This window comes from Lepisosteus platostomus, chromosome 12 (genome assembly GCF_059453375.1).
Source record: "Lepisosteus platostomus isolate fLepPlt1 chromosome 12, fLepPlt1.hap1, whole genome shotgun sequence".
Lineage (NCBI taxonomy): Eukaryota > Metazoa > Chordata > Actinopteri > Semionotiformes > Lepisosteidae > Lepisosteus > Lepisosteus platostomus.
This window is the reverse complement of record NC_142622.1, coordinates 33186155-33211751: the sequence shown is the minus strand read 5'-3', so window position 1 is coordinate 33211751 and position 25597 is coordinate 33186155. Positions and strand designations below refer to the sequence as shown.

Here is a 25597-nt window from a genome sequence, read left to right as displayed (position 1 = left end):
AGACCTGAGACCTGAATCCTGCCTGCCTCTCATTCACCCAGCATCATTCCTATGGCCTCTTCCCAAGCTTGTTCCTGTCTACCCCAGTTCCTATTCTTCTCCCGGTCTCCCATTCTTGCTTCTCCTCAGCTAACTCCGCCAGCCTGCAGGAAATGCCGAGGGCCTGCCATTGGATCCCCTTCCTGCCTGTGAGACACAGCTGTCAGTGACAGCATCCCACATCACAACACTGACAACCACTCTACAGTCCTGCTCAAAAGCTGTGTAAGGTTTATATACAATATCAACTGTAGCGCTAACAATAAAGATAATAATATATCTTGCTTTAAATCAATTCAAAACACTTTATTCATCCCCAGGGGGGGCAATTTAAGAATTGGTCATTCATCCAATACAGGCAGAGCCAAAGCCAAGCAATTGGAGCAAGGCAGGATACACCCTGGATGGAACACCAGTCTATTGCAGGGCACACAGAGACACAGACATGCGCAATCCCTCACACTAGGGCCAAAATTCTCAGAAGCCAATTAACCTACCAGGATGTCTTTGGACTGTGGGGGGAAACAAGAGTACCTGGGTGGAAAACGTATAAAAAACACAGGGAGAACACATTAACTCCACATAGACAAAACCCCAGGAACTAACCACTGTGCACTACTGTGCTGCCAAAAAGTAATAATAAGAAAAAGAAGAACAAATAAAAAGCTAAAATGTAAGGTGTTTTCAGTTGGTGTCAACAACTTGACCTCACCTTAATCCATTATCTGCTTAAAAAATGATTCCAATATTTTGAAGGTGAATCATCCTGTATATGAATAATGTTGAGTACAGAGTGAAGAAGCCAGTTCATAGATGGGGATTATTAGAAGGCCATGATTGGTAAGGGCCAATGGGAAATTTCAGGGTTACACCCCTCCTCTTTTCGAGAAACGCCCTGGGATTTTTAATGACCACATAGAGACCAGGACCTCAGTTTTATATCTCAGATGGCCCCTTTTTTTAAACAGTATAGTGCCCCCATCACTATACTGGCGCATTAGGACCCACACAGATCGCAGAATGAGCGCCCCCTACTGCTCCCACTAACACCTCTTCCGGCAGCAACCTCAGCTTTCCCAGGAGGTCTCCCATTTAGGTACTGACCAGGCTCACACCTGCTTAGCTTTAGTAGGTTGCCAGTTGTGAGCTGCAGGGTGATGTGGCTGCTGGCATAATACTAGAGATGTTGAGACCAATAGTACAAGAGTGTAACACCAGTCTGACATGCCAGTCATCAAACAGAACTGCCAGCCTTACTGATGTAGTGCGGAATCAGGCCAGCTTACATATTTAATACATACTGTATAGTCTGATGTCTTTCCATTACAGCATTACATGCCTACTGTCTTGCTCAAGCTATTTCACCTCACTCCCACAAAACATGGCCACACCATGCTGCCACCTTTAAGGACACTACAAATTAAAATGAAACTCTGTAAATAAAGGAAACAGGAAAAGGAAAGGAAAAAGAAAAATACATGTCTTTAACGTCTAATAGGAAAATTAATTTATTTTTAAGACACAATCCCCTTTAAATGGAAAAACTGACAATTACATGAACTTTTACATGAACTTTTTTGTATTTTCTGGAGGAAGTTAAATTGTAATAATAAAAATTTAGATTAATTGAAGAATTACATCGTATTCCAGCATGTTGTATACGCCTACAATAAATTCCAAGTGTGCATTGTTTACAGTTATTTTCCTGGTAAATCTTTATGCGAATAAAGAAAATCAAAGTGGCTTTTACAAACACATAACTAAACAAACATTACTATTTAGACTTATTTAATATATTCCACTATATTTCTTTTTTAAAAACAGAATAATTTTAATTCAATCATATACTATTTTCACAACTGGTTATCCCCTGCAATGTGAATTCGAAAGGGCAATAGAACTCAAAGCCGGACACAGACTGAAGGCTTATTAAGTTTTGAGTTACAAAAGACATATTGTAAGGTAACTAGTTAACATAGGCTGAATGTAACTCACCAAACCATGTTTAGTGCATTAACATTAAATAGATAAAAAGTTAATACTGTAGCTAAAGAGACTATGCAATTTCAGTCATTTACTCCAAAGGACAATACAAATAAAGACACCAATGTTTGTGGGAGGGTGGCACAGTGGTAACCATTGCTGCGCTGGAGCCCTGGGTTCAATTCCAGACCTGGGTTACTATCTGCATGGAGTTAGTATGTTCTCCCTGTGTCTGTGTGACTTTCCTCTGGGTGCTCCAGTTTGCTTCCACCGTCCAAACACCTGGTCGCTTCATTGGAAAATTCCAGGAAAAGTGGCCCTGACGTGAGTTTGGGTGTGTCTGTGTGTGCCCTGCAATGGACTTGTGTCATGTCCGGAATGTACAGTATTCTGCTTTGCACCGAGTGGTCAGCTCTGGCAGAAGGCTCTGTCTTCTCTGTGACCCTAAATTGGATGAAGTGGTTAGAAAATGGAATAGAATATGTTTGCACAATAGCATAATTTACTAGTAAATTGATAGAATTTCAATCTAAAGGTTAACCTAACAAAGTATATGCTCTGAAAACGAATTTACAAAAGATCAAATGTTGAAGATTGTTCTACTTTTTGAAGCATTTTATTTTTTTATTACATTGCACAGTACACATAGGAAGCCATTAATCCTCAGTTTACTGTGTTCTCTACATCTTTAATATACTGTACACTCCGTGCTTTGTGAATTTAGATTGCACTTTGAAATCTCTTCTGATTTCAAATAGAGTTTTGAAATCAGAAGGCCACAGAGTTTTAATGAACTTTAGTCAGGGACTCCACTTCAGAAGCACTAAGTAATCTCAAAAGGGGATATTGGGCCTTTCTCCACTTAAATACATTTGTGCAGGAATCTTTTCTGAGCTTAACCATCTGGCTCTGAAAAGATGCACTGAATTATCACCCCACATATGAAAATATTGACCTTTTTTTATTCTGTATGTTAAGCGTGTTTTTATTTTTTTTTGCCACACCTAAACATTGTGTTACTATTTGCATGAAGACTTAATATAGAAAATGCAGTATGAGGAACATTTAACAGATATGTTTGCTTCCAAACACATCTAAATTCACTGCATTCAAAATTCTAATAGTTAAGTGGCTTTCATAAAAAAGAAGTTCTGAGGTCACTTTGGTACAAACATGCCAGTATGTGCTGTCTGAAAAATATGGAAGTTTGCATACAGTATATCAAATACTGTATTTGTAAGCTGAGTCTTGTGTTGCTCTACAACTGCTTAAAAATGTCCACATTCTAAAATATACAGAGAAATATTTTAGAATATAGAATAAAAGTTCAGATACTTTTAAAACCCTGTGTTTAAAACTCTTTAGCTGGAAACATTTAGCCAGAAATCCTGATCATATGCATTACTGAAGGCAATGTTTTAGCTTTCTGAAGACATGAAACACCACAGGCAGTGGCATATGCAAAGTTAAATAAGTATATTTCTCTGGCTAACAACCCACTTTGTCAATCCTCTATCAAACTTGCTGTCATCAAATTATATATTCCTTAAAATAAGTGAAAACTATATTTTTAAAGTCCCAGGGTGCGTGTAATTCAGCTAGACCTGGGGGCCATTATATAACTACTAAGTATTACCTCTCACATTTCAAAATGTATTTTTAATGAACAGAATCGTACTCCTACTATACATAAGTCACTTGAGAAAGTGAGCTTTGAACTCATATTTTAAGGATGACATTTTCCTCTGAGTGTCTTTCACAAATGTCATTCAATTCTATTACAGTGACTGATTTTTGGCCCTAGGGCCAAAAAGGAGCAGTACTCTAACCTAGCCAGCAAAACCTATAATCTCGCTTCCACGTCCCTTCAACAAACGCATCTGTCTTTGTTTTCAACATTCAAAAACATATTTAATAGAGATGACATATCTGCTAAGATTAAAATACAAAAGCTTTAGAAAATCAAAGGAATCAAAGCAATCTGATTACCAAGCAAATATTGTGCCCTTTATGAGATAATTGCAGTTCTACACAACAGCACAAAATACACACCAGGCATTTTAAGAATAAAGCCAGCACTGATCATCCTAATTAACTGTATTTTTAGGGTAGATTTATGAAAAATGTGAGGATTTTTTTTTGTTGCTGTTGTGCAGGCGGCTTGCCAAATTAAACAACTCACAGAAAACAAGAAGTCCATTATGAAATTTGTTTCTGATTTTCCACATTAGACTTACATCACCCAGCTTTCACTCAGAAATGATCTATATGCCAAACACAAGCTGATCAGAGCTTTAACTGTGACAATTGTGACATTTTTAAGAAAAGAAATAAAATACCAACAAACTGAATAGATGCTGTGTTCAGAATATTAACGTAGTGTTGCATATTTTCCCATAACACAGCCCAAATGGATGTGTGCTTTATATTTATGAGAGGGGCGATTCTCAGTCAGAATTTTACTTGCCCTCAGGCTCATTCATGTGTAATTCTGGGTAAATGACGAAGAAGCAGTTCATAAATGTGTTCTACAGTGACTAATGTACTGTGCGTGCATGCTGTGTTTTCTTCTATTATTAAGGTAAGCAGAACATATTTTTAAGACAGGCCAAACAGAGACGACTAAAAAATGTCCAAATTGGTGAAAGACATAATAGAGACACTGACCAGAGTTTTGAGGAATTGAGATGTATGCTGATCTCACATTTCAGACTAAATATGCATGAACTCTGATTGCTAATTGCTTATTGAATGATAACGGTACGTTCAGAGAGCAATTAATACCTTTTAAAAAGCAATCTATGCTTTCAATTCCTCAACGTTCTCCAAAAACAGAAAAGTCGATGTATATCACTGCAGTGTGTTGACACAAGCTTTTGAATTGCCCTTCAGCAGCTGACAGCAAAAGCCTAAGTGTGGTCTACAGAGGGTCGACATCTTTGCTAACATCTTTATAAATATACACTACTCCCATGCCCTGCCTTGATGATGATAAAGAGATCAACATGGATTAACCCTGTAGTCCTTATCTCTGGTTTAAGAATTTGCAAATTTACACAATAAAAGACATTTGCCAACAAGCATACAAGGCATTTTTCTTGGATCTTTTAAGGAGATCAATTGAATCATCAGACAAAGGTAAAAATCAATAAAAAAGTGTATTTTTTGTATTTTATACATATATAACGGGAGCAATTTGTAGTGTTGCACAGTGTGTCAATTCCATTGTCTTTCAAATAAACTGTATCTAGTTAAATACAAAAAGATTTTAATATACTGATTCATAGGAAGGTGGAATGGTTTTACTGCTGTAGATTGGTGTATGGGTATTACACATCATCTACTGTATCTCCAGATTAGTAATTCATGGTATGTATCCTTTCAGAGACTGCACAGTCAAATTATAATTATTTAACAGGTTATCTGTTTTGGTTTAAAGCTCTTTGCAGTGTCCATATGGCCTCTCATTGGCTTCACATATCCTTGATTGCTCATTTTCAGAAAGTAGGTCTGAATTGTGACTTCCTTCTTATTGCAACGTTAAGCAAACAGGACAAGGAGATTCATCTTGTCTACACAGCTTGGGTGGCATTTACATAAAGATCACATCCAGTTATTTCTTGAAGCATCCCACAGTAACTAATCAACACGGCTCAGTAACTTGTTCCAGGTACCCTGCACTCTTTATGTACAGTAAATAATTATAAAGAAGAAACAGTACATCTTATTTTCCATTTGTGTGCTGTGCTCACCTAAACCTAAACCCAAAAGATGTATTTATTATTTGTATTTCACATGACAATAAAGAGTCAATGGCATCAAAGCATGGAATCTATTTGCAGTGCAACGGTTAGCACTGCTGTCTCGCAGTGCTGGGGCCTTGGCTGTAAGTTCTGGGGTGCTAAGGAGTTTGTATGTTCTACTCGTGTTCACTTGGGTCTCCTCCAGGGGCTCTGGTTTCCTCCCACAGTCCAAAGACATGTTTCTGGTAAAACTGGCCCTGTTGTGAATGTGTGTGTTTGTGTCTGTGTGTGCCCTGTAATGGACCGGTGTCCCATTTAGGGTGAATCACACCTTCCATGCATTGCTTGCCAAGATAAGCTCCAGCTCCTCTGCTCTCCTGAATTGGATGAAGTGGTTAGAAATTGGATGGATGGACATAACAAGGTTAATGATCTTCCTTCATTAGACCTGAAATCACTGCCTACCTGGAATTAATACATTAATACCTGGAAACATCCCTATTAAATGGCACATAATAAAACTTAGTTAAAATGAGCTAAAAGCTTTTTTAAGCTCTCTGATCTACACGGTCATATACTTTTACAGCACTTTAACAAAGAGACTTCAAGTTCAATTTTGCGATCTTTTAAGATAAAAAAGTAGATTAAAAATAGATTGAGGGGCTGAAAAAAATGCCTTTGAATATGCCTGCTACAGTATATATATGTGCTTTACAATTCTAATGGGTACTGTCGCAGACAAAATTAGATTTTGACATTATAGTTGCTTGATATCCAACAAATCGTCTTTTACTTTCAGTTTTTCATTGACAGTCTGTTTGAAGAAGAACATAACTGTGATAATCTTTTATGTAATGGTAAAATTCATAACAATTAAGGAGAAGAAGACAGAAAACAAAGAGAAGGAGCCATAGACATTAAGGCGGACATTGAGCTCTACAGTTTCTCCAAATTTGGAATTCAACACAGGTTTGTAAAGCTTTTGTTTGGTTTTGTGCTTTCGAGTCTACAAAACCCTGATTTTGTGAAAGAAATTCAACACAAATGCCTTGGAATACTCTTCTTATGTCAGATTTAAGAATTATATATCCATCCTTGCTTTCTTCAAATTTAATCAAGCAAACGGACATTAACACATTCCTGGGATTCGTTTTTTTATAGCATCAGATAAATCTCATGCCATTTTCAATAACTTATTATTAAAATGGATCTTAAATCCAGTGTTCATAAAAGGTGCAGTAAAATGACATGGGCCGCAGTTGAAAGTAGAGTCCAAAGTCACTGTAACCATTCAGTAATTCTGTAAAGTCCTTTCCCTGATGCTCATTACACTCAGCTCTGGATCTCATCCAAAACTGTGGTGACATTTTACATTCTTTCCTAAATGAGTGTTGCAAGCATACTATGTAGGTTAGTATTTTCTAGGTGTTACACTGAGATTAAATAATTTATTGTGAAATACCTGAATTTGAACTGTACTAAAAGAAACTACAGCATTTCTTCTTGTCTTGTACCTCCGTTTCTACTCTATTTCTTTTTTTCTCAATTAAGTGCTAAACATGCAGGACTGCAGTGCTGTTTCATTTCTACTGTATTTTAAATTCTAACTGTCAACTGACAGTTGATCTCTATGCTTTTAAATTCCAACAAAACAATCTACTGTACATTGCAACATTAAAATCAGCTTGCATTTCATCAAAAGCACATTTTATTCCATAAACCTGTTAAGATGCACAAAACAAAAATAGGGAAAGAGACACGTATTTTACAAAATGCAGGCTTTATGCAGTTAACCAGCGAAACACCAGAGAAATACTTGCTGCAGGTATTTTTGTAATCATTTTAGATTACTGTTATAAAGATTTAAAACAACATTTAGGCTGCTGTCTTTACATCAGCTGATGTCAGTCTACTGCAGATAGAAACTAGGTCAGAGTGTTTCTCTTATGCTGATGAAACATCTCAGAATCCATTAGAATTGTCTGTCACATGACGAGCAAAGCCTGTAATCTGATGTAAGTGCTGGCATGTGTTGAGCACCACTGTGCACCAAGGGGGGGGGGGGCAGAATTCAATAGGGATTCAACTAATAATGACATCAGAATATTAATTGAAAAGGCTCCAACTCTCTAAAACCACAAATTCTAGTCTTTCCAAACGTGCAGGATCTTGCCTCGTGTGTTATATAACCACTCCAGAAGGCATTTATACCATCAAAGCCTTAGCCTCCACAGAAAGCCTGAGTTTCATCCCCCTTAGGCACAGCTTTCGGGAGTGCTGGAAACAACTCTCTCTCTCTCTCTCTCTCTCTCTCTCTCTCCATCTAGTCACTTACACAGCCATATGCTTTATAAATGAGCATCAGAATTTTTACTATATTAAAACGCATATTAAATGGGCCTCATGCATATTCGGTAAATTTCTTATCTTGGGGGGAAAAAAGATAAAGAAAAGGGAACCGTAATAAAAAAAGGCTTATTAAGCTATCTTGAAAATGAACGAGAATGGGTGGGATAAATGGCCTCATGTCAGCTGCTCAGTGGCTTCCTTTTCTTCAGTATAATACTGTCGCGAGATGGAAGACAGCACAGACTGTTCGCCCAGCGAACTCCAACTTCAACACAATGAGTAAGGTGCGGAAGTTTAGGACATTTTGGTCCTGCACATTATACTTGATAAGAAAATCTAATTTGAGTAACATTCAAGAAAATGAATTGTCAAGCATTAATAAAAGGGGCTAATCTTAAACCCATTTAAAGGTAGTAAAACATTATTTTTAATTAAGCTACAGATATTGAATATTGATGGCCATAGGTGGTCTACTCGTTTAATGAATAGCGGCTTTGGATAGCTCTGTCGGCAAGGACAACATTTATGGAAATCTTTCGGTTTAATTTAGTTATATCTTTGAACCTTAAACTAAGAAAGTAGAAAAAACGCATTACATAAATGTAACATACTCTGCAATGGTGTTTTGTACTTGATTATATACGACATTCCCACATTCTCAATGACTGCTTCCTGATAGATGCTATTCCTGTCACAAGGCATGAGTTATGTGGTGACATTTCTTTTAATCTGATTTTATGAGGGAAAACAATGATGTTATTTAAGATCTTGTATTGGACACTATTCACAGTGGGGACTCTTAAAGAGAGGAGTACAATTCACGCATTTTACATGTAAGAAGCCTATCAAATGTATGAAGGGATAAGCTTCTTTTGATGCAAAGTATATACTTATACTTAAAATAATTGAATAAAGATGGAAGGCTACTATAATTGAAAGGGCTTAGTGTTTATCATGCAGTAACAACTTTTTGTTTTGAGCAGTTATCTAAATCTATGTGTGAAAAGTAAAATAATAAATAATTAACCCTCTGACAGAAAACAGATTCCAAAGGGTTAATTACTGTATTGAATCTTTAGATATAAGTGCTGGCACGTCCTAATTTCCAGGAGTAAATATCTTTTTGTACATCAGAGATTGGAAAATTTATAGGTTGGATGAAATAAAGGCAGATTGACAGCTTACCAAATGACTGTGAATACAAGACCACAGGAAAGCTTACAAACAAGGAGAAGCTACTTGACACATTTAGTGCATTTTAGGTGCTTGTAGCTACTGTAGTTGATCCAAGTATCTCATTTCACAGAATGAATGGCTACTTTGTACTAGGCCGCCACCACTCTCTGCGTCATTTATTGCCTTCTCTTTTCAACTTCATATGTGCTTTATCTCAGTTTCAACCATATAAGAATTTGAAAAGTGAAAGGCTACAAATAACATGTATTTTTTTTTCAATAACCCAGTCGGTGTTTATGCTACCAAAGTAAAAGCAAAGAAAAGGATGATTATTTTACATCACCTCTGCATGAGCTGCCACAACTTAAGACTATAATTATTATTAAGGTCCCTGAAGTGAACTGTCTCAATGGTAGTATGTATCATTTCAACCAGAAGAGTAACTGGTGCAAAAAAGCTTGATGATATGCTGGAACATTCTGAATATCTATAGCACTATTTTGCAGGCTAGTAAATACTCACAGAGGAAAAGAGTCCTATTCCTCTGCACCTCGACCTGTCATGCCGCTTATAAATATAAGATTGCAACTGAAAGATTTACAGTATGGATATGAATGATGAACCTCAAGACAGGTTGAAGATCACAGGCAGAATCTTAGCACTTCATAAACAGTGTTCAGAAGGTCATGGTTATTCTGGAATACAAGTGTCAGCTTGACCACTAATGATCACTGCTTGTGTTTTTTTTTCTTCTTTCCAATTCAAAGTTAAAGAAATGATAAACATCTACTCAACTTAACCAAATATTTCTCATTATCTGAGTGTTTTGTTTCACCTGGACCTAGATGTATTTTCATCCATTATCTGACTCATTTGTTTAAAGCCTAGAAAGCCTGCCTGCTCAAGTTCTATCATTTTAATTGTTTAAAACAGCGCTCTACTGAAGCGCCACTTCATCTTAAAAGTGATACAAAACCTAGAAAGATAAATGTGCAGTATATTTGTAAAAAGTAATTGGAAAAGTGAATTCTGTGATTCATATTGGGTGCAGGGGGATGTGGTGGTTAGCGTTTCTGTTTTTCATCGTGGATTCTAGGTTTGATTCCTGTGTATGCATGGGTTTTCTCTGGTTCTTTAGCTTCTTCTCTCCTCCTCTAGACATGCTGGTAAGGTTCATTGATGCTATGAGCTGGGTGGAGCTTGTGGTTCTGGGATAAGCCCTAGGTAACTGTCTCCGTTACCAGGAATGTGCAGATTTTGGATCATGAATGGATGGAATTCAGTGATGACTACCCACTGAGAAACACATACTGTACAATAGAGCAGGAGTTCTATAAAGCTTCTTACCCACAACAGCTTTTCACCACTGTGAACAAATTGGGAAAGCTCAAAAGACATGGAGCTAAAATTAAAGACTAGTTTGTAAGAACACACCAGAGTAAGAATACAATTCAGCAATATTTAGCATTTTCAAAGTAATTGTTCTTCTTTAAGAGTCAATGCTTTGTCAAGAAATGTTCAACATGAACATGGCTATATTGTCTTACAAGATCGAAGCAGAAGGAAAAAGTGTCCCCCACTTGTGCCCCAAACCTTAAAGCAGACTGAAGCAGATGGTAAAATATTTAGATTCAGTCAACGGTTTGGCTTCTACCAATGTCATCCACTGGTGAACACAAAAACAAGTCTTTGGAAATTCAATATATTATTAAACAGCGTCATATATTCATTGCCAATGTGCCAAGAGCCAATATTTCATTATTATGTCATTTATACTTAATGAGACATATCAAAAGCTGGCTATAGGCATAGTTTGAAGACATAAGTACAATTCCATTTGCTGGGAACATCTTTATCATTGGAAATTTCCTCTTCAGTTGTGCTTTCCACCAGGGAATCACTCAGAAGATAGCCCAACCGCTGCAGGAAAATAAAAACTTAGCAACAGCACTGTCAACTGAAGTCAACATATCACTCAACGTCTTTAATATGATTTAATGCAGTAAGTATTAACATTTAATTTCCCCAACGTTTTGTGTCATTCCCAAAGAGGGTCAATACATTGAGTATCCTACTTGAAATATGAGAACATTCAAAACTGTTAAAGAAAGTTAAGAAATATAAGAAAGTAAGAGTTAAATAAATGGAAGGATTCCTCTGTCTTCTTTTGTTTTTAAGTTGTTTACTTGAACCAAGGTACAGAACATACTTTCTAACAATGTACCCTGCCAAGTGATCAGATGGCTGATAAGAACACATGAATGGCTAGACTACAGCAAAGTGGATTTCCCAGCATGGTGTCTGAGATCTGGATTTTAGCTAAATGATACCAAGCAAAGACACAACACAGAGGATAGCAAAACAGTAAAAGTTACATGATTAATGGCAAGCCATTTATGTTCTGAGATATAAATAACAATTATACCAGACTTGATTAAACAGTTTAGTTTATTTGAAGCAGCAGCTAAAAACTTTATTTAAATGATAGGTTCATTGCACTGGAAATATCACTTGCGTAATAAAAAAAAAGCTGAATATTTATACACTCGTCCTTCATTAAACAAGCACTTTACTTATGAGTACTCACTAAAATCAGCAAACAAATAATACTTGTTCTTGAGAGATGAGTGAAATTCCCCTGCTAATACAAGCTCCATTAGGAGTCGGTTATTTTTCCATTTTTATTTTTCATTTCTTTCAGCGATTGCTGTCTTAACTATCTTACTAGAAATTCAAGGGGTATGAGACTACTTATGGTGTAGAATAATATTTTGAAGGGTTAGAGTCACTGTGCTCCAGAGCCTATCCCAGGAAGCACTGCACACAGAGTGGGATACAAACTGGACAGGACACCGGTCCATTGCAGAGCACACACAAATACAGACACACAACCCAGAGGAAACCCAAGCTAATATGGGGGAACATGCAAACTCCACTCAGACAGCACCCCAGGAACTGACCCCAGGGCCCAAGAGCTGCAAGGCTATGCTAACTGCTGTGCCAACATGCTGATTTTTAAGGTATAATTTACAAAAATAATACTGATTCAATTTTTTAAAAACATTTTATACAATGACATTTTTTATCTTTAGTTATTAAATTATCACTGAATTTCTCAATGCAACTGACAGTCCTCTCAGATCTGTTAAAAATTACAGCAATTTAAAATTGTTCTATAGATCAACATGTTGAAGAGCCTAGACAAAAGGCAAAACCACACTGGTCTACAGTGGTCTGACATTAAGAAAATTATTCAAATTATTCCATAGACGAAGGAAGACAGCACAAAAAAAGCAGAGTACAGTGTGGTATTAACATGTTTTTTTTTCTGTTATAATTATTCATTTAAATTAAAGCAAGCAAAAGCTGTAATTTCCTTTCAATTAAAATAACGTAAAATATAAAAATGTGTTCCATTAAGCTGAATTAAACATTTTTACTTACATAGCATAGTAAATTCATTTATTCAGTTTATTTTTTTGACTGGAAGGATTTCCATTTAGCAATTGCCCTTGCTTAAAACAAAGCCCTCATGTACTATGAACCTTACTCTTTAGATTCCTAATGTTGCCTGATAATCAGTTTTGCAAAAGAGCCTGCTGGGTTGACAATCAGAGTCTTTGTGTTTTCACTTAATTAATTTCACCATTAAAGAGATTTCAGCTTCCTAGCACGATTTAATGACATAAACGAAAAGCATTTTAAACATATATCCCAAAAACATTCCAGTACCAAAACCTGAAAAAAAAATTCTGATCTAAACTTCAATTTCAGCTTGCGATACGTAACTGTGCCATGCAGATTATACTATCGAATTTTGTTACACGCTGTATTTCTTAGAGCAATGTCTTTGTATCACCTTTTTTGTTGAAAAACCAATTAATCTATTAAGACCAATTAAGCATTTTGTATCTTCATGGATAATCCACTTATCTATACTGTCGGTTTGGAATTAATGAATTCATGCAAATTACAACTGAATAAAAGTACATATTAAATGTATGGTTTAACCATTTTGAAACCTCAACCTTAAACTGAAGAGTGAATTTAGGTATTAAATTAACTACATAAGGTTGAGGAGTGATGAAGTTACAACAGCACAGAAGTGAAGTTTGAGGCATGAGTACTGTAGATATAGACCATAAAAAAAGATAATGAATTGTTACTTTTTTGTGGTTTGTGGGTGTGCTCATCACCTTGCAATTTTGTTTTTCATTTTCTTGCCACCTACTAACAACACTTTTAAATTAGACTTAAAAATTAGCAATTTGATTAAATTAAAAAGAGTATATAGAATATAAACAGGAAAGATTAACAAATAAATTATTCTTAGTTGAATACATATTCAGCCCCATTGCTACTAGAAATCAGCTCAGGAGCAAATTGATTGTTTTTGAAGGGTTTAGCCTGTGTGTTATCAAAGTGTAATAATTTGGGGATATTCTTAATCATGTAAGTGATTTTTAATCATGTATATTTTAATCATGTAAATAAAGACTTTTATGGGGTAATGTATATACTGATAAAAAAAGTAACCATGAAGCTTAAGGAGCCCAGTGAAGCAGAGAGGTAAAGGAAAACATCAGCCATTGATAATCCATCTCAGTACCATGAAGTCCATCTTTAAGAACTAAATGGTTTATCATGCCACCTAGACACTACTGAGATCAATTAACCCTCCCAAAATGAGCAGCCAGGAAAGCAGGAAACTGGGTATGGATAGCCACCATTAAGCCTTAAGGTAAACCACCAATGTCCTGGAAATGTCTGTCATTAACAATAAGCTAGTCCCTAACAAATCTGGCAAGTATCAACAGACAATGAGCTAGAAAAAATCCTTTAAAATCTATGAGATGCACTGCATACTGTACATGCGACAGAAGGTTTTGTGTTCAGACTAGGGCTGGGCGATAATTCGCTAACGATAATTATCGCGATATAATTTTCCTCGATATAATTTTAACAAAAGTTAGATAAATGTTTGATATATATGTTTATGCTTTGCGCAAAAATACTGCGCGAGTGTGCGTGCGTGTTGCAGACCGGGCAGCTAACATGATGTTGTTGATCCACACGGTGGTGGCTGACAGGACTGTAGTCAGAGTGGAGAAATGAGCGACACTGAAGCAAATGTAGAGCTGCCAACAACCAGCTCAAAGGACGATGACATCGTCGACAGAAAAGGTCATTCAACTTCGGTAATTTGGAGATATTTTGGCTTTTTACGATCAGACATAAAACAGAGCACTTTAAACTTTGCAGTCTGTCTGAGCCATCTTCTATGTACAATATGTTTTATCACACTGCAGTATTTAATTTTTCTATTTAGATATTTATTTTGTAAAATATACTCATGCATATTTTGACGTAAAAAAGACTTGAATACTCTCTACCTCAGATTTGTTTAATGCTTCTGCTGTTTGGCAAGTGTTTATTGTGTTCTTAAAATAAAGAGTTGTTTAATTTACCAATTAACTGTCTGGTTTCTTCAACTTTCACTCAGGAGAAAAAATCTACCTTTAAACTTGAAAGAAATAATGATTTGACATTTATCGTGAAAATTATCGATATCGACTGATATGAAAATTTCTATCGTGATAATATTTTTGGCCATATCGCCCAGCCCTAGTTCAGACAATTCAAAATGTGTTTTTTTTTTGTTGTTCTAAATCCAAAATGCTCCGTCTGGCACAAGGCCAACACAGCACATCACTCAGTCAACACCATCTGAAGTGTCAAACATGGTGGGGGAGGTATCATGTAAAGGCAGTGCCGTCACCATCGGGGAGCAGACGGTTCTTAGGACTGAGGTGGAAACTGATGGTGCAGACAGCACACACAAATCCTGGTAGAAAACCTACTTAAATCAGCCAAGGATCTTTGAATTGTGGGATGAAACTGGAGCACCTGGAAGAAGGCCAGGCAAAACGGTGGGATAAAAACAAAAGTGAGGTGAACATGACCTGAAGCACAAGGCCAGAGACACTGCAGTGGTCTGAGAAGAAGAGTGGATGTTTTTCTGTGTCCAAGTCAAAGCCCTGACTTCAATCTCAAAAAGGCTTGATTGGGTGGCTTGGTGGTGCAGTTTTTTAGCATTGTTGCCTGTTGAAACGTGGGTTTCCTTCAGATGCTCCAGCTTCCTCCCACAGTAAATATTGGTGGTTAATAGGCTTCCGTAAAATTGGCCCTCGTGTATGGGGGGGGGGGGGCTGGTGTCCTATCCAGGCTGTATCCTACCTTGGACGCATTGCTTGCCGGGCTAGGCTCTGGCTCCCGAGACCCCACACTGGATAAATCGGCTTTGGAAATCGATGGATGGGCTTGAAGATTGCAATCCATCAGCTATCCCCAAGACGCTTGTCAGAACTGTACTAATTATGCCAAGACAAACAGGCAAAATTTACAGAAAATCCTACTGTGGAAAGGTGGGAAAGGTGATGAAGGCATCCAAAAATACTGACAGTAGCAACTGCTGCCAAAAGTGCTTCTACCAAATACTGACCTATTGGGCTGAATACTTATGCAATGTGTAAAGTAAACTTAATGTCTTCTTTGAATGTCCTGTGTTGATATTTAACCTCCTCCTCTTCAGCACTTATTGTAACCACTAACACTTTTAATAAGAATAGCTCTTTTTAATAACATAAATCCTTGTTAAAAAGTGTGATCTTGTAAGTAGGGTGTAAATTCTTCTGTACACAATTGTTTATTGCAGCGTAGCGCATGCACGATAAATCCTGCTTATTTCTAAATTACCAAAATATAAAGAAACAGCAAGATCCTTTTCATGCTACAACATTCTGCTAAACAGCGTACAACGCTCTTGTGTGCAAACGCTTCAGAAGTGGAGAGCGTTGGAAAAATGTTACAGAAATAAAAAGCAACTGCTTTTGATGAATTATTTCTCAATTGCGTTCCAGGCACACTATCTGCTGTTTAGTGATGAACGAAAATAGGCAATATTCATGTTTGAAAAAGTAATTCTTAAAATGGATCTTTGCTTGGAGGAAACATTGATGGGGAAAACTCATTAAGCTTGTGAGTCACTTGTTCTTCAAAAACAAATTAATAAACAAGAACATCAGAATGCCTTATATTATCCTTGCTTTCAGGCATCAATTTGACGGTGTCTCATAGTCTATAGCCACCACTTGACAGATATGAATATATGCTTTTATTCCCCAGTGATAGTACCTTCAGGTAGTCAAACTGCCATCATTGTTTTATAAAGTGCTTCCCTGAAAGCACTGAATTCTCAGTATTCTTACCAAAAGACACAAATAAGACAGTTTGTAATATAACTGAATGCCAGGTTATTTCTCCTTTATTGTCCCTTTATTGTCGGCTATAAATACGTGTTTCAAAACATACCTGTAATATGAAATATACACTAGTGTGCATACTAAAGAAATACTGTATACTGTATGTAGTATTGGAAAAAAAACATTTAATTTGATTAATGCAGCAAAGGACAATACAAGATAACTATTGATATAGATAAATATTGAGTAGCACTTTTTGACTGATTAAAAAAATACAGTACACAGGCATTAAATAGACTGGGTTTTGGAGGTTGAAAAGCAGAAACAAATTACAGATCTTTTACAATTAGCTTAATTTGGTTACATACTTGTTTAAATGTTTTTGAATATTATGATGAACCACTCTAGTTCATAATTGTCTATAGTCTCCAAAATATTTTTCAAATGGTGCTCAAAAAATCCTACACCACTGCCAAGACTGTACAATTTCCGCTCATTTTTCTTTGCAAATGTGTTCAAGCTCTGTCAAGTTGGTTTCAATTGATGTTGGACAACAGTTTTCAAGAAGTGCCACGTATTCAAGTCAAGACTTTAATCAGGCCATTCAAGGGCATTTACTTTTTTCTTTCTAAGCCACTACAGTGCAGCTTTCTCTTTGTGATTTAGGTCATTATTCCACCAAAAGGTGAATTTTTATCCCAGTTTTAGGTCTTTAGCAGACTGTATCAGGTTTTGCTCTAATTTTTGCCTGCACTTTGCTCCATTAATTTTCCCCTCAGTGTTGATTATTTTCCCAGTCCTGGCTGATAAGAAGCAGCCCCATGACATAATACATATCACAATTTCAGAATTTTATTTTTGCTACATTTTCACAAGATGGTGCCTACCTTACCTACTCTCACTTGTCAGCGTGCTAGATAACACCTTTTCAAATTGTCTCAACATTTGTTTTTCACTTGAAGGTTGCGTGTTACAATCTGTAAATATTAGTAAAATAAATTATGACGTTATGTTTCTTGATTTCAGGCCACATAATATGTTACTTTGGAAATTATGTGTGAACTCTCTATTAGCACTGAATATTGGCAGAATATACAGTATCTACGGGTAATGCAATTGGACAGCGGTAAAAAAAAAACATTGATAAAATGTGAGCTTTAAATTCTTTTCACATTAAATCAATATCATTCATTTGATAACAACAAGAGCTGCATGTGATTAAAGTAATGTCAAACCAAAAAAGACTGAATTAAGGCACTAGCACTCAAAGCAAAGTGCCTGACACATGAATACTACATTGGTACCAAGACTATGACAGGGACCACAATTAATTGAGATAGAGCTAAAGCTGGCTGTCCAGGCACGCCACAACATGTTCAGTAATATTTGCTGCTTTAAAATACAAAACTACAGACTTGTAACCAACAATTACATTACTTCTTAGCTGAAGTTAACTCTAACTTCCTAGAACGGGCTGGAAAATCAGAAAGTAAAACTGTTCATGTCATTGTTATGGTCAAGCATCTGGAGACTTTTTAAAAATAATATATCCAAGACCGTTTCAATCCACCCATCCATTTTCTAACCACTTTATCCAGTACAGGATCACAGGGGAGATGGAGACTAACTTGGCACACAATGGGCACAAGGCAGGATACACCCTGGACAGGAAGCTCATACATCACAGGACATACACAGACACAAACACGCCAGAGAAACATTTCATAGAAGCTAATTAACCTAGCAGCATGTCTTTGTACTGTGGGAGGAAACCAGAGCACCTGGAGGATACCCATGCCAACGCAGGGAGAATATAGAAATAGTACTCCAGGAACTGAATCCAGGGCCACGTCATGTAGAGACAGCAATGCTAACCACTGTGCCGCTCAGCTATAATGTTGTTTCTCCTTTACAGAGAAATGAAGGAGTAAACAGAAGGGTTCCAGATCCAAATTATGCATCTCAAAATGGGGAACAATATCTGCTCTGACCTTGCGTTTCTTCCGTGCAATGCAGGTACACCGCCATCCTGAACCTGCACTATAATACTGCTGTAAGCAAAGCAGGTTGAAACATTTTTAAGAAAAAAGGGCATTTAATCTTATGCAAATTTGAGTATACAAGCCACAGAGATTGAACTTACATTCTTTGGACATTCCCACTTCAAAGCACCTCTGCAGCCGACAGTACTGGCATCGATTCCTTGTGACTTTATTGATGACACAGTTTTTCTCTCTGTGACACGTGTAAACCATGTTCTTCTGAATGCTTCTGCGGAAAAAGCCCTGAAATATAAGAAAAGAGAGAGGAGAAACCAATAAACTTTGCCGTGTTTGTATTCCATTTCAAATCTAAGAAGATTGTTTGATTTCTGTTGTTACAAAGACTATTTGTTTTGATATATTTTTTTGCCAGAATATGGTTGGAGCCAGCGATGTACTCCAGAGACATTCCAAAAAGAACATCAAATAAACCTTGTGTTACAGGCCAAAAAGTTGCCTGCAGCCATAGTGAATGTGTAATAACAAAATGGATAAAACACTTTGTACGAAGTGCTGAGTTGTCTTTTAACTTGAGCCATAAGCTACATAGCATTCCAAACCTTTCCACAACAGCAACGGCAGATTAATCAAAGAGCATTCAGAACTTTTAGCGAAGAACTGAAAATGCAACTCCCTTTCTTTTCATTAAAACATCATACAGCTAAAACAAATGGTATTTCCTAATTGATATACAGTGAGCGTGCAAACACGTGTATATAGAAAATAAATCAAGGAGCAGACTGGAAAAAAATCCACAACAGATTAAACCACCACCATAATACATTGACACGTACATTTAACAAGTAACGGTATATACTGTATAATATGCTGATGCTTCAGTGTATGTAAAAAGAAATAATACATTCAAATTAAACACTATCTACTGTAAGTTCTCACTGGTATAAGAAAACAGAAGGCTTTGAGTAGAGTAATGTGCTAGTTCTTTGAAACCTCCATGTACAGGTTGATAGCAGTAGGCAGGCATTTGTTAAAAGAAGATAACACACAGACAAGGGGCTTCTTGTATTGTACTGTACATGCTATGAAACAATTAATCCCTGTTGGAGTGATCTACGTACCACCTCATAGTTCATCAACTCAGACCACATCTTAAACAAGGCAAAGCCACACAAGACTGAGTATTATTTTGATGCTTCATATATTTCTAAATATCTCTAAAGGATGCACTTTAGTGGAAATGCGGCATATGTTTTGATTTTTTCCAAACAAATCTCTTCAGACAGGAATAATAATGCTTACTATGTATGTTCAAAAACCGTTCTTTGAGTTTTCAAAACACTTATTCTGAAAAGTCTTTCTAAGAACTTTCTAGAAAATGTTGAAAATACTTATTTTTAGAGGAGCTGTACAGCTGTCCCAACTGGTGAGACATGAAATAAATTGACAATGAGTACATGGTGTTTTTGTTTGGAACAAAAAAACGACAACAACAGCAACAATTATTTCAGCACCAAAGCAGAGACATTAATTTTATTTCTGGTTGCTTTATTTGATTGAGGATTCAGTGTAGGCCGCAGTATACGGTAGCAAAGGTCTTCTCCTCAGCCTCAGACAAATTATTCTATATACCTGGCTGAAACTGAGTACCACTAAACAGCTCCCCCCTGTGAACAGTTGTAGGCGACCCAGTGTTTTTTTTAATTTCCTTTAACACAACGCACAAACTGAAGAGTAAAACAGGACTCCACATGTTGGATAGCAGGATCCTCACAAAGGTCATTTTCTCCTTTTTAAAACTTCATTATCAAACTGAAGTGTCAGCCCACATGTATAAGGATCCAAATTGAAACAATAAGTACCAGTGCAGCATGAGCAGGAATATTTTGTTTTTCATTTTACCAATGAACCTATTTTATGGAACAGAACTGCCACTGGCCATAATAAAATGAATATCAGACAATATTTTGGGAGTCACAATTCAATAAAAACACATTTTGCACATACTGTAGTCACTATAATGTAACATAATTACATTTTAACTATCGCAATTTTCACAGTGTGCTTATAAGTATGTGCTGCATATTTTTCATTTCCTAGTTATTTAATCTGAAAGCACTGTCTGCATTTGCTAGAGGAGACACTATCTCCTTTTAAAACAGAAAATACCTAAACAGCTTAATGCTTCTGAGACAACATGAATACCTCTTCTTCATCTTCAGGTGCTAAGATCCATGTAAATACAAGGCAGGGAGACATATTTTACGAACCAATGAGAGCTTGGAAGGGCAAGTTGTTCATACCTGCTTCACACTTCCTGGTTAGATTTAATCCTGGAGCACCTTCTGTGTGGAGTCTGCACGTTCACCCAGTGACTGTGTGGGTTTGGACTGGGTGCTCCAGTTCCTCCCACAGTCCAAAGACACACTGTCTCCATTAACTGGCATTTCTAAATTTTCTCCTTGTGTTTAGATCAGACATGTTCCCATTGGGGGCAGCATGGTGGCACAGTGATGAGCACTGCTGCCTTACCATGATGGGGACCCGAGTTCAATTTCTTGGGTGCTGTTTGTATGGAGTTGGTATAATCTTCATGTGTTCGCAAGGGTTTCCTTTGGGTGCCTCCATTTCTTACCACAGTACAAAAATATACTGTACTGGTAGGTTAACAAGCCTCTGGGAAAATTGCCCTTGGTGTGAGTGACCACTTGTCTGTGTCTGTGTGTGCCTTTTGATGGACTGGCATCCTGTCCAGGATGTATCCTGCTTTGTGCCTGTTGGTTAGGTTATGCTCAGTCTCCCCCTCAACAATGGTTAGAAAATGGATGGAAATCTTGCGCCCCAGATTGCAGATGAGCCCATAGTTAGTGAAACTGGTGTTAATAGTATGGGTGTGTTTGTATTTGTTTGTGCCCCAAGATGCCTAATGGGCATTGCTTGCTGGTATAGACTCAGGCTCCCCTATCACCCTGTATTAGATAAAGCGGTAAGAAAATTGATGGATGATCTTTCCAATTAGTTTGTGAGTAATATAAATGGTGTTGTTCTTGCATTATTCTAGTAATTCACTAGTCATTCATACAATACTCCTTATGTGTTGCAACACAGTGGAGCTGCCAGAGCCTCCAACAACACTATAGATTCTAATGGAAATGTATAAGAAGTTCATGAGTGAAAGACATTTCCATCAGGCTGCTCATGACCTGAGAGTAATGGATGTCTGTCTCACTTCCCAATTAACACAACCTTCCATCTGAGGGCTTGCATAAGAGCAGGTAATATTTCTGCAGCTATAAATGGAACATGTCTTGCCATTAAACAGACATGAATCACTCAGCTGTTTCAAATCATACAAACTGAAAGTACACCTTTGGAAAAGGACCACTCCTGGTTAGAGTAAAGAAAAAGCTGGATGGCACAACTGCTCATTTCATAATCACAGAGCAAGCAAAGTGTAAGATCTGCTTTGTACGTACATGATGTTCTGGCACAAAGGAACATTTTCAATGTATGAAAGCAAAGGGACATCAAAGTGAACTGTAAGCACAAAACCACTAAAGTACACTTGAAAAGCACAAAGATGATGAATCAGGTCTTTTATGAGCAGTTTGTTTTTATTTAAATATTTGTATTAACGCAAAAATGTTCTGGTGAGACGGGCTGTTTCTCCAGGAAGTACTGAGCAAATAGCTTTTTAAAATAAAACTAACAATAATTTTATTACTGTATGTGATTCTATGTCCTGTAACAAATGTTTAGTGAGGAGTCTTATGACAACTGCATTTACAGAATACATTCACGCACTGTTAGTGCCATAACAGAAATTAAGCTTGAGAGGAAAGTGCTAATGAAACAGAGTATGAAAGGTAAAAACTACATATTAAGACAGGCTTATCTGCAGAATTCTAAGTATTCAAAACTGTGACAGACAATGTGAGAATATACCAGGAACCCAAGGAATTAAGTAATGGTTATGGCCATAAGACCTTAGAATTACTGCAGCCTCAAAGGGGGCACCAGCTACACACACAGTAATTGTCTAAACAAGATGTAAAATCTGGTTAGCGCTGTTTAAGTCAGTGACAAATCCTGCCATCCTATGGATTTCAATACCAGCCTTGTGTAACACCCTGTCAGCAAAGTGATGTCTTTTGCAGCTCAATTCTTGATGATGAGAATCTGGACCGATCACACCTGTGATAAACATACTAAACTATACAGTTGAAACAGCTGCTGTTAGCTGTTAGCATAACAGAAGCATCACATTTTCACATACATTTGTGAGTCTGTTAGGTAAGGCCTTCCACATTTCCAACCAACGTGCTGCAAGCCGAATTTGGATTTTGTGAATAACACAACAATCTACTTAGAGTATGATGCAGTTTTGAAGTGTGTTGGATTTATTTAACTCTGCCTTGAAAAAAAACACTGTAAACTGAATCACTTTCTCTCAAAAGCTAGAAATCCTTTTTTCAGACAATAATTCTTTCCAAAAATTATTTTCTTTTAAAAAAAAAAAACTAGGCCACTGCAGTGGGACTTCTGTCCAAAGCAGCACCTTTTATTTTGTAACCCTGTTCCTAGTTATTGTGTGGGAAATCCCAAAAGGTATTCTAAGAAAGAAAGTGGATTGCTCCTCCAATATTTAATGGTCTGTCGTGACATATTATAACAAAGCTGTGCCAAACCAAATTTGGTGTAGCTTAGCTTTGTGAACCTGTGGGCCTGTTCACTACAACAATGCCAAAGGCAAACATTTAATTCAAGGATATGAAGGTACTGGTGGCAAAACCAGACAGTTCTGTCTAATAGCATGGCAATAAAAACATTCGTGTGCCCCTCCTGACAAGCAGTCTGAGATAAATGGCAGTCCGTCAAGAAGTGAATTTTAGTAATGCATTTTGCTTCACAGACCTCATTACACCCACGCACTGTATAAAGCCATGCCAATCCTGTTTGTTTTTTAATCTGTCCAATCTATTTATTTCTTGCCGACAATTTCAGGAGTGTGTTTTCATTATCTGGATTACAGAACAATGAATATTTTGTCAACTTTGCTGGTACAAAGTCTTTTCAGTGAAGAGGCAGTGAAGTTTTAGACCTTCAAGTTCAAGTTCAAGTTTATTGTCATTACACTCATATACATGGTATATGGTATAACGAAATGCTATTTAGCTAGCTCTCGGACATAAGTAGTACAAAGAGAAAAAAACAACAACAACAATACAATTGTGTAGCAAAAGAAAGACAGAGACAACAGGCAGTGTGCAAAAAACAACAACAGACGATGTGCAAAAAAAAAACAACAACAGGCAAGACCTTCCAGTCCACCCTAATTAATTATACAATTTAATCCCACTAATCAGGCAATTATAGAGAATCAATATTTAAGACAAAAGCTTGCATTGGAATGGATTGATGAACCTGACATTTAGTATCTTCTGCTCTCTTTTTTCTCCATTTTACTACTCTGAGCTGGTGGCCTCGAATGCCACCTACACTTCCTGTGGTCATGAGCACAACAGTACTCTCTTGTGAATGGCACCGGACTGTCACTTTTAGCCATAAAATAAATTGAACCCTCTTGCCTTTGAATGGGACCCCTTCCTCCAGCAGAGTTCCCCCCTATAAACAATATCTTAATTGGGATCATTATCTTGCATCTTGTTATCTTAATGGGGAATGGATAGGGTGTCACTCATTGCCATGTCATGTTAGGTGTTCTCATTTACAGATTAAAAAATGAAAGTGCCATCCATAAATTATTCAAATCCCATTGTATCAGGTTGTGTTCTCTGAGCATTCACCACTGGCAGAAAAGGCATCAGATTATTTTTCACTCTTAATTGTGTTGATATCTTATCTCTCCTGTGGAAAGTGGAGAGGGACACACGAAACCCCATAGGATCACAACGAAGAGGAGCAATTAAGCAGCCCTATTATTTACACCTTGAGGTTGCTACAGAGAAGAGGTAATTCTATTACAAGTGGATGAAAAAAAGTTGCTGTTCACTTTTGTATGAGATGTGTATTACTCTGTTGAACATGGGAGAGGTGACTACAAGGTTAGACTGCATTCAAAAGAACTCCCTATACAGAGTAAATAAGAGCCCAAGAAAGAACCAAAGTGCACAAAGAAAGGCTTTGTCGCCGCTGAATGTGAAACCTCTGAAGATAAAACACAAGCAAAAGGCAGCCTGAAAAGGCACTGTTAAATAACTCTTTTTTTCAAACACAAAACAAGATGAACTGCCAGGTCAGGAGCCCTCCTGACTGTTAGGGATCTGCTGATTCTGCGTTTGGCGAACGAGGCAGTTTTTCTGCTTATTTCAGCTGAGATAGCTCGGCACACAGAATGTACCCTGTCACTCTCCAAAAGTGGTGTGTTTCAAAGAAGATTTGGCTTCATAGCAACATGTCTTTGGGTGCTTAATATAAACCAATTAAGGTAACTAAATAATAAGTCATAGGTTTATTCCATGCTGAAAAGAGAAGAAAGAAAACACAACATTTCGGCCGTGGAGCCTTCTTCAGGTGTCACCTGTCACCTGAAGAAGGCTCCACGGCCGAAACGTTGTGTTTTCTTTCTTCTCTTTTCAGTGTGGAATAAACCCATTACTTGTTCCTTTGCAGCCTACGCATGTTGACGCAGCTACTCACCTTAACTAAATGGATACCTATTTATTTTAACTAAATAACTAAATAACTAATTATTATTTTAACTAAATAATATCTGACAATACCGAAGAAGGCTCCACAGCCAAATCATTGTGTTTTCTTTTTTCTCTTTTCAGCATGGAATAAACCTATTACTTGTTCCTTTGCAGCCTACGCATGCTGATGCAGCTACCCACCTGAACCACCACAAGAACTGTATATGACTTCCAAAATATGCTGTGTAAAAATCAGTTCAGAGTTTCAGAAAACATGTACAATAGAAAATAAACTATTAAGTATTTCATATATATATAATGTTTAATCTTAAATCAATCTGGAAAAGGAATTTCTGTAAGTTCTATACAGGTGCAGACAGGTATGTACTGAT

The 25597-nt window shown here is 37.0% G+C and overlaps 1 protein-coding gene across 4 annotated transcripts in view; it reads right to left on the bottom strand.

Moving 5' to 3' along the window:
- LOC148651421 (retinoic acid receptor beta-like) overlaps window positions 1–25597 on the bottom strand; it is a 263163-nt gene that overhangs the window by 39172 nt on the left and 198394 nt on the right. For all 4 annotated transcript variants that reach the window (XM_088601681.1, XM_088601679.1, XM_088601680.1 and 1 more), the window contains one exon: window positions 18696–18837. In XM_088601681.1, coding sequence (XP_088457807.1) covers window positions 18696–18837 — 142 coding nt within the window. The remainder of the gene's footprint in view (window positions 1–18695; window positions 18838–25597) is intronic.